The 10,876-nt window shown below is 39.0% G+C and overlaps 1 protein-coding gene across 1 annotated transcript in view; it reads right to left on the reverse strand.

The window, feature by feature from the left end:
- The window catches only part of AATF (apoptosis antagonizing transcription factor), an 88,622-nt gene extending 78,452 nt beyond the window's left edge, over window positions 1-10,170 (reverse strand). The window contains exons 1-4 of the mRNA XM_016143331.2: window positions 9,923-10,170; window positions 8,760-8,951; window positions 6,060-6,488; window positions 5,462-5,599 (exon numbers count right to left, since the gene is read on the reverse strand). Coding sequence (XP_015998817.1) covers window positions 5,462-5,599; window positions 6,060-6,488; window positions 8,760-8,951; window positions 9,923-10,013 — 850 coding nt within the window. The 5' untranslated portion in view covers window positions 10,014-10,170. The remainder of the gene's footprint in view (window positions 1-5,461; window positions 5,600-6,059; window positions 6,489-8,759; window positions 8,952-9,922) is intronic.
- Window positions 10,171-10,876: the final 706 nt, after the last annotated feature.

Here is a 10,876-nt window from a genome sequence, read left to right on the forward strand (position 1 = left end):
TCACCACCTCAGCTCCACCTCAGATCATCAGGCATTAAGATTCTCATAGGAGCACTAGTCCCTGGTACCAAAAAGGTTGGGGACCATGGCTCTAATAGACAAAACAAAGCATATATGTTAATGCTAAGTCATCTCCTACCTACAGATTAGGAAAAGTAATAATAATAAAAGGTAGTAAATACTCTGTGGTGGCAAAGGTATAGAAAAATAACTGTTACAGACGAGAATTTCAATTGTTACAGTTCTTTTATGGCCAATTTTGAATATATTCCAAAAGTCTTTAAAAAAAAATCCCTTTGTCCTAGCAACTGCATTTCCAGGAATGTAGATCTGTGTTGTCTGATACAATATCCACTAGCCACATGTGGCTACTGAACACCTGAAATGTGATTAGCACAAATTTTGAGATGTGTTTTAAATGTAGAATACTTTTTTCTTTTTTGGATTGCCAACACTTAACATGAAAACATATACATAAAATGTCTCATTAATATTTGTATCAGTATACATGTTAAAATTATAATTTTTTGATATATTGTGTTAAATAAAATATTACAAATATTTTACCTCTTTATTTTTATTTTTTAATGTGGTTACTAGACAATTTAAAATTACATATGTGGCAGTGCTACTTTTAGACAAATTGCACAAATATGTATGCGCAGGGATGTTTATCAAAGAATGCTTTATAAAAGTGAAAAACTAGAATAAACCTAAGCATCCATCAATACTGATTGGTTAAACAAATTGCAGTAAATCTATAAAATGGAATATTCTGTAGCCACTGAAAATGCTGATGTACATCTAAATATACTGACATGAAATGATATATTAAGTAGAAAAAATAAGCTTACAAAATAGTACGTAAGATTCCATTTTTGTTTTAAAAAGGTGTGTGTGTGTGTGTGTGTGAGCGCGCGCGTGCGAGTGTGCACATGCACACACAGAAAAAAGTCTGAAAGGATATTCATCAAAATGACAACTGCAGCTACCTCTGGGCAGTAGGATTACAGGTAATCCTTATTTTCTTCTTTATGCTTTTATGTATTTCCTAAATTTTTGAATAAGTGTGACATAATTTTATAATTAAAACAGTAAAGCTATTTAAAAAAATGATAGCCATCGGCTGAAACAAAAAGATCTATCTATCTTATATCATCTCGGCTAGACGAAGTTCACAGTAATAAGCGTCCTTAATCTACACAATGCTATTCTTGGAGAAGCTTGCAAGTGCCTTCATCCCAAGCAATATTTAAATCTATTCCAAGTAATTAAGATTATTTCAGGGTTCTACAGATCATTTGTGAGAACTCTGCCATGAACCCATAAAGTGTTAATTGAGAGAACACTGAAATAAATGTTCATGGATTTGTCACCTAAGGCAACTAAGTAATTAAAAAGGGGGGGATTTCGCTGATAATATTGGTTGCCTATGGGATAAAGAACTGGGTAGCGGGGGTACAGGAGGGAGGAGGATTTTTCTCTAGTCTTTACTATCTTTTGAATTTTGAGCCATGTGAATGTATTACCTACTTAAAAATAAATGAAATTTAAAAGCAAAACAGAAATATCTATCAAGACTCTGCCCAAAATTTTAAGTTATTCATTAAAGTATCCATTAGTACTAAGGTCAAAATAGCATTAAAATTTTTAGTCTATTCAAGTCAAAATAGTTGAGGGACTACAAGGGCCACAGACAGATGAAAGGGTGAATATAAACTAGAAGGGGAAAAAAGAGAGGGAGCAAACAAAATGCAATTTATTAATAATAGAATTTGTTCTTACATTCTTAGGTAAGTAAAAAATTCCAACACTTCCTCTATATTTATATTACATTACACTGTATTCTTGGATTTTTTTGCTTATAGGAAATATCAAAATGTCAACCATTGTTTCTATGAAAGGTCTTTAATGATATTGCATTTTGGACCTGTAATGAAACATGGTGCTCACTGTAGTTTGTAATGCATCTCATTAAATACATTAATAACATGCATTTCACTAAAAGGTCAACTTATTATGGCTGAAGTTTGGCTTTACTTTAATCACTTCATTTAAAGTTATAGAGCAAACTCTGACAAAGATAGTGGTGAGTGCCTATTACAGAAATGCTCTCAATTCCTCTATCCATTCAATTCAGTTATGCTTATTAAGAAATCATTGTCAAAGTTTTTTTGTGAGATAATGGTACTGTGATTTTTAAAAATCTTTTTCTTTTAAGGATACATGCTGATTTACTGGTGAAATGGTAGGATGTCAGGCATGTGCTTCAAAATAATCCAGAAGTAGGAGAAGAGTTAATATAAGTATAGATGAAAATAAGATTGGCTGTGAGTTGATTGCTTAGCTGGTAATGGTACATAAGTTCATTGTATAATTCTCCCTACTTTTATACAGGTTTGATATATTCCATAATGAAAAGTTTTAAATTTTAAATTTTAAAGTTTTAAGTTTTAAAAGTTTTCCTTAATTTGCCTTCTTCCTTATATACCATTGCCACCAACATAAAAGACTTGCCTCCTAATACCATGGAATTTTTCACAAAAAAATCAGAAAAAAAGAGCTAATCTTTAGAGAAATGGTTTTGTGTATAGAAAATCTCTTAATTTTGCTAAGGTTACTTCAAGACTTACCACTTATGCAACTACTAAAATATCAAAAAATGTCTTTGAATTTACTTCACAGTTTAACAGTTATAATTACCAACACAACATATGGTGAATGAAGACTAAGTGCATGTGTATGTTGGGGAAGGAAGGAGATATTTGTTTAGTTCCTGAAAAGTAAAGTTTAGGGTACTGAAGGTACGAAGGCAGGCTGTTTATTATGAAGTTTACTATGGCTAAAATATAGATGGAAGTCTGCTGTTTTAAAAGCTCGTTAGAACTATGAGAGTAAATGACAGCGCCAAGGAAGGAACACATCAAGAAAGCACTACCTGAGAACAAGATCCTAAATGCAATGAAACTAACATTGAGAGGATAAGAGTCTGAGATGAGAAGAACGACAAGAGAACACAAATAGCATATGTAGTGTCACCAAAGATAAAGGGAAATATTTCAAGAAAACATTGAAAGCTTCAGGGAGACATTAGTTGTGTTTGGCAATAAGGAAATCTCTGGTCACCTTTCCACAAGCATAAAAGGCAGAAGCTCACTTTTAAGTATTATAGTAGTACATAACACTACCCACTTTCCAGAACAAATGGTCAATTTAAATAATATAGGTAATGTGAATACTAATAAAAAGTCAAAAAATATTAAAGACAGTGGGGATGATGGTTCATTACAAAGATGATCATCATTTGCATGGCTGAACATTGCCAAATGTCTCTTTTGGCAGAAAAAAATAATACCTATACCTCACACTCGTGCTGTGTACCAGACACTGTGCTAATATTTTATATTACGTCCTTTAATCCTCACAACCATATTATTACCATTTTACTATGAAGTTAAGCAACTTACCCAAGGTCACATGGCTAATCCATTGCTGAGATGGAATCTAAACCTAGGCAGTCTGACTCTAACTACTGAAGACCAAACAAAGTGAAAAGAGATTTAGTTTAAGACAGCAAGTTCCAGTGTTTGTTCTGGGGTTAGTACAAATACAGTATATGTTCCATACAAGCTATGTAGCACAGAATAATTGTTCATCGGAGGAATGCAGCTGAGAAATTTTTCTTAAACTCCGTTTACCAAGAGAAGGAGGTACATAACATATTATGTCATACTGTCATAAGAAGATTAGAAACAAACAAAAATTAATTACCTGCAAGCTGTGCAGAAATTTTGGTTGTGAGAACTCTCTACTCTCCTATCTTAGAATATGTGATACCAAACAAACATTCCTTTCTTCTCCCTTCTCCATCATAACCCACCCTGTCGAAAAGACATCTGTCAGAAGTTTGCCAATGAGGCAAAGAGGCAACTGGTTAAATACAAAAAAAAAGACAGATTAAAAAGATCAGAACTGTTGCGAAATAAAAGTTAAATAACATTAAAATAGCTAAAGAAACTAAATTGTATCCAAGAATGAAAGTGGCCATTATACCTGATACTAACTAACCCTTCAAATATCAATATTTTAAGATGATTCAAAAAAAAAAAAAAAGGCTCCAGCAAGAAGAGTAATTAGGAACACAATGGAAAAAACTTTATCTGAAACATACCAAATATTTAATCTAGAACAGTCTAGGTCTTATTCAAGGCATATCAGGAATTAGGGTACTAGGGCATCAAAAATAGTAGAGAAATAAATAAGTACTCCTTAAATCTCAAAAACTTTGAAAACTGTCAATTAATCATTTATTTAAGGGAGGAAGAAGAAAAAGGTGGGGGAAGGGATACAAAAGACCCACCTTCACAGTATCTTCAGGGTTCCTGAAGGATTAGCCAGGCCTTTCACATAGGAAGCAGATTTCAGTATGGTAGGATATACAATCTAAAGACTGACCTTAGGAAGTAATTCCTACTTAAACTAGGTTTTCTCCTACATGGAAGTTTCACAGAACCCCCTTTCTTAAAAATCCTACATTATGTATTTCGAATGCTTTAAGGTGATTCTAACTAAAGGCAGACACCAAATCAGACATCCTCCTCAGCTGCCTTCTAACTCCATGATATGATAAAAATAAGTTTTAAAGAGCCAATGAAAATACTAAGTCCCGGTATATAAATAAGGAATAGCAATTCCAACCACAGTGCACTCACTCCAAATCTCTCTCTACCCCAGTCCTTTGAGCCACTGGGCACCCTGGCACACAGTACACAGGAGGAAGAATGGCGCAGAAGGAAGGCTCCATGGTCCTAACACAGAAAAGCTGGAGTTTTCTCTCTGCCGTGCATGAATAAGCTCCGCAGCTCTGGGCAACTCATGCCCTCTGGGCCACAGTTCTCTCATCTGTAAAATGAGGGGACTGGAGACCCAGTAATTTCTAAATTCCTTTTCTCTTCTAAAATTCTTGGACTTTTAGCTCAGCAATTCTCTTCCAAAACATTTTCCTCCCTCTGTAGTCATCATCTTTCCTCATTCTATGCAACCTGGCATCTTGGTCTGTTGTTCTGGAAACCTCCCAATAAAGGCATCTTTTAAGCTCATGATACAACTACCTTAAATGAACTGAGTTTAGTCATTCATTCTCTCCCTTTCCTTCTATACCAGTGGATTTTCAAAGAGTACTCTCTGGGCATTAAAAGAATTGAAAGCAAAGGAGAAGGGGTGGGGGCAGGTAAGAAAAAAGCAGAATAGACATGACTCAATCACCCAATCCATTCGAAGTTACCTTCATTTGATAAGAATTATATTGCTATCATTTTAAGCTAAAAACTACCATTTTATACTGTATTATCACTAATACCACATATTCTCTTCTTCAACTCTACGCTGGAAATACAATCCCAGGGAATCCCAATACACCCCAGTGGTTCTAAGTATTCCAATAGGGCATAAGTATTCTTACTATTTTTTAGGGCGCTGGCAAATTCTGGGCCACCTTTGTCCTTGAAAATGGGGAAAACATCTGGTTGAGGAAGCTGATTGGTAGTCAACAGAGCTTTTTGTAGTTTGATCCTTCCTTCCAAGAGCTGGTCCCACAATGCTGAGAAAGAAAAAAGAATTCCATTCTTTGGTTATACAATCTTCCTCAGGAGGGGAAGAGACAGAATATCACACCAGTCTCGATAAGCAGCATAGCTTTATCACAGTTTCATGCCATGGAAACACTATTATAGGAAATAAATTCAGTATCTTGGAAGCAAATATTTGTTACATGAGAGAGAAATGTTAAAGCCCAAAGAGGAGAGAAAACATTCTTCTCTTCAATCTTCCCCAGTTGCCAGAAGTACTAGAGCAGAACCAGCTAAGCAGCTCAGCGCAGAAATGGCTGGCTAAGCATAGAGGAATAGGGCTTTAGGCCTCCACATAAGTGGGGCATGTCACAAACTAATTGGAAGGACACAGGAGAGAGCGATCAGCCAAAAACAAAAACAAACAAACAAACAAAAAGGACATCAAATGCAGACACTGAAAAAAAAGCAAATGGCAAACCATGTACAAACCTATCTGGTTCTTCACGGCTCTGCCTTTCTCCACTTCCTCAGAAACTTTGACGCTGGAGAAGGTCATCACCACACCATCATCTTCACTGTTCCTGTCTTCGGCCCTATCTTCCTCACTCTCACCCTCGAAGTCTTCCTCACCATCCCCTTCTTCCATGCCACTCTCCTCCTCTTCGTCTTCCTCCTCCTCACTGCTACCAAGGTCATCCATTCCCTCGGTAAATTTTTCAAAGTCTTTGATGTTCTGGACACTGAAGCCTGGTGCTTTCCCGGAGTGGACTGTGCTCCCCTTCCTCCAGGCCAGACTACTGTCCCTATTACCACCAGACTCCTCTTCCTCAGCACTCATGGCAGCCTCACTGAATTCCTCCAGACCCAGTCCCTCTGAATCATCATCTCCAGACTCTTCTTCATCAGATATTTCCTTGTCTAAACGAGGGAGAGAAGAAGGAAAAAATGAATATTACCTAGAGACAAATACCAGGCCATATCTTTCATTTCAACTACAGGATCATAGCAGCTATCCAAAAAATGTATTACTGTACTCCAATAAATATTAACTACACATCTACTATCTTTAAAATGCTAAGGGAGAAGCAAAGATGAATAAAGCATGACTCCTATTTCATCGAAAGGTTCTAGTAAGAAAGACTATAATAGAGAGAATTAAAAGTGCTTTGACAAAGTTTAGATAACCCAGAGGAAGGGGAATTTTAACTGTGGGGCAAGTGAATTTAAGCAAGGAGATAAGAAAGAGGTAGTTTTTGGTCTGGACTTTGAAGAATGGTCAGATTTCAACTAGTGTGAGGGAATTCCAGTTTTCCCAAACCTACACCTAAAAAAATATAGGTTATTATTAACTATCTCAAATGCACAATCCCTATTGCACAAGTGTGATATTTATTAAATATTTATTAAGCACCTATTATGAACCACACATAGATAAAAGCTAAGGAATGACAAACAAAATGTGATACTTGTGTGGAGGGGTTCGTAGTCTGGTGGGAGTGGTAGAGATGCATATCAATAATTATGTTACAATGCCATCAGTACAGTATATAGAGGAGGAACCACCTAACTCTCCTGGATATGTGGGGATGGCTTCACATGTAGGAGACATCATGGTTTTACTTATTACGCATAAGTAACAGCTCATCAGAGAAGGGGGAAAGAAAAGACAAAACAGAATGTGCAAAGGTCCAGCACCACAAAAGTATACTAGAGTACAGAATGGTGGGAGATGAGCCTACAGAGTAACCCAGGGACCAAATCAAGAGGGGTCTTGTCTTCTAAGGAAGGAGTTTAAACTTGATCCTACAATAAATGGAATGCTAGTTAAGGCTCCTAGTTTTACTTATGCTTAGAGTATCACCTGATTAGGGTTTTTCCTGGGTATCTGATCTCTTCCATGGTAGAATACAAAGGTCCCATGTACAGCAAGCATAATTATTAAACACAGGTACCAATTACCAATCACTTTCTTCAATAATGATTTCATGAAAATATGATAGGTCTTCAGTACTTCTTTTAAAAACTATATATTACCTCAAGACACAAAGAAGGCTATCAAAAATATAATTACAAAAACTAAGTACAAACAAAAAAAAAACCCAGAAATAACCTTTTAAGTTCTTTTCATGTATGCCACTTTCTAGATTAAGAAACATTCCCATGGAGTACTAATTAAAAGTACAGACCTTGGAGTCCTTATTTGAGTCCTGGCTCTTCCACTTACTAGCTGCATGGCCTTAAGCAAATTACTTAACCAATCTGTCCCTCTGGCTTCCTTATCTGTAAAATGGGGCTAAATAGTACCAACCTCATGGGGCTATTGGGAGAATTAAATGAGATAATACATGTAAGGAGAATGATAACATTTTTTGAAGACTTACTGTGTTCTGAGTTCTTAGAACTTAAAGAGCTTACCACTATGCCTGACACATAGTGAGGGCTCAATAAATATTACTATATTTGTCTCATACTGGTCTCTTTATCAGTCTCTAGGCAAAGGATGTGAAATAAGTTTATCGGTAGCCCCTAAAACTATATCAAGTACTAAACCATGGATATCATAACCAGAATGAAAGTTTCTTTTATATTATCTGTGGATATTCAATATGGCACTTCTGACCTCTCTGAAGGAAAACAAATGGCATCCGCTCAATAATCGCCACATCCAGCACCTTCTTCTACTGTTTTAAAATTATAAGCTCACACCCTCTTAGCACTCTCTTGCAGAGAAGAGGAAAGGATTATGTTATTTTATGATGGCAAAAAAATGAGTTTCACAAGTTAATATCACACAGTGACCCAATGCAAGACTCAAAAAACTGAAAAAAAAAGGGTCAAAATCCATGAGTAGCAATCTCATCAGACATAATTTTTCAACACATAGCCCTCTCAATATCCAATATGCATTGCCTTTTCTCTCACTCTATTTTAGAGTGAACTATATTAGTCTAGACTTAAGGAATATAGCAACTTAATCACTCCAGGTTTAGATTCCTTATGAAGTGAAATTAAGTACCTCTAAGGCCCTTTCTAATGCCAAATCACAGGTCTCTCTTAATATAATAGGTAGGGGTACATAGACTAGTCTTGCAAAGGTCATTAAAAAAAAGAGAGGGTTATTTTAACTCTACAAAAAGTAGGGAAGGAATGAGTTCCATGGAAAAATAAAAGGCAAATATGTCTACTCACCAGATGAACCTGACAGTGGATGCTCCCAATGATCTTCTTTCCAAGCTTTTCTAGAGGTTGTCTTGCCAGAATACCTTTTATCTGTGTCCAAGAGGGAGGCTGATGCCAGTTTTCTAATACTACCCACAGCCAGGAAGTCACCTTCCCCATCTTCCCCTTCATCAAACTTGTCAATCACTCTGGCAGCAGTGGCTGTGGGGGAAGGGAGAAAGTAATCAATCTCCAGGTCAGAATTAATGGTAACCCTGCCCAACCCTTTCAACAAATACTTGAATGTCCTCTACAAAATCTCCAACTTCCTGGAACAGGGAATTCATTACCTCCCAGGGCAGAATTCTATCTTTCTGTTCCTGAACAGAAAGCTGACTTTGTCTCTACTATTAGGATTTATTTCTACGCCTTGGATCATGTAAAACTAGTGTAATTCCTCTTCCATGTATGACAGTCACTCAAATATTGTATGTCAGCCATCAACATGTTCTATCCTCACTCCTTTGCATCTCCGGGAATTTTCTTCGCTTATTCTGGAAAAACAGCCCTAATTCCTTTAACTGATATTCCCAAAATACGATCCAACACTCACATTTACCCTTCCTTATTCTCCCTTCCTCACACTTCTCTGACTCAAAAGTCTAAAGGAGGATTACTCCCAAGTATACCTTGAACGTGAGCTTACAGAACTGCAGTCTAACTCATCAGGCCCTAAGCAAATGTCTTGTGGCCTGAAAAGGCTCCAACAGGACCACGGAAGTCTACTGTTTTCATTCTCCAAATAAGTTCTCACGGACAGTTTTAAAAATAGATAAGACTTCCTTCTTCTCATTTCTAATGCAATCCCGGTAAGAGCATCCTGAAAGATAACTTCCAAACTGCTACCAGACTCCGGCTGCCTGCAACAGCCCTCGACCAACAGTTAACCCTAGCCTGAGTCCGCGGGATGCTCCGCCCACCTGAGCATCAAATCTAGAGTGCGTGTCAGAAAGAAGCCAAAGCCGTCCTCCGGAGATCGGGGCAACCCTCCCGGGAGGCAATTTTCCTCTACACAAAGACAAGGAGAGTAGGCCAGGCAGCGAGGCCCAGCTGCCGGCCTCTCATACAGCGCCCGGATCCGCACCGGGCCGGGACCACAGCTCCGCACGTGGCCTTGCCCCAGTCAGCCTCACCCTCCTCCGGATCAGCCTCAGGATCCGCCTCGCGCGGTCGCGGGTTCAACAACTGTTCCAGCTGCAACGCCAAGGGCTGCGGCCCCGCCATCGTCACTAGGTCTCGCTCCGCTCCGCTCCGCGCCGCGCAAGTGAATGTCGGATCCAGCCGGGGTCCGGATTCTCTCTCTCCGCCCGACCTCTCACCGGGAGACTACCCCCAAGCCCGGCGAGCTACCGCGCTCAGCTAGAGGCTGGCAACTTCCGGGAGGCGCGCGGGAGGGGGTGGGGTCTTTTGCGTCACAATGGGCGTTGCTAGGATGAAGGCGGAAGCGCCTGGGAGGCTGAGGGATTTTCGCCGTCCGGGCGCCTGTGCGCGTGCGCGTGCGTCGAAGGGGCGTAGGGGGCCGCGCGGGAGCGCGCAAGAGGACATAGCCATCGCCCGCACTGATCCGAGGCAGCGATGTGAGCGGGATTGTTCGCTTGCAAAAAGTATGCCTCAAGACTTCTCCAAGATTTGCTTAGAAATAAAGTGTAGTGTAGCAATAACCCATGGTGGCTGATTTGGGAAGGAGAAGAGAGTAAAGGGAAAGCGTCTCAAGCCTCAGGGCGCTTTCGGGTACGCACAGCCTGGGACCAACGGCAGGTCTGGCATTTCACATTTTGGAAGAGTCTGGGGCCGGGCTTAAGCCTCTGGCCCCGCGGCAGCCAAGATTTGAGAATCCTGTGTCAGAGATGTGTCTGTGTAAGTGTGCGGCGGACTGTTATTAATAGGAATAATTAGAAATCGCTACAGCTATGCATAAATAAAGATCGATTATGTAGCTTCTCCAAGTAGCCCTGTCTGCGCAGGGAAAGGGAGTTGGTGCGGGAATTACTACTGCACACCTATCGATATTGATATCTTTACTGTTCGAAGATGAGAGCATACTCAGACACTTGCAGAAAAACTCAGGTCTACCAATAGAGGGACAC

The sequence above is a fragment of the Rousettus aegyptiacus genome, unplaced genomic scaffold (genome assembly GCF_014176215.1).
Source record: "Rousettus aegyptiacus isolate mRouAeg1 unplaced genomic scaffold, mRouAeg1.p scaffold_m13_p_6, whole genome shotgun sequence".
Taxonomy (NCBI): Eukaryota; Metazoa; Chordata; class Mammalia; order Chiroptera; family Pteropodidae; genus Rousettus; species Rousettus aegyptiacus.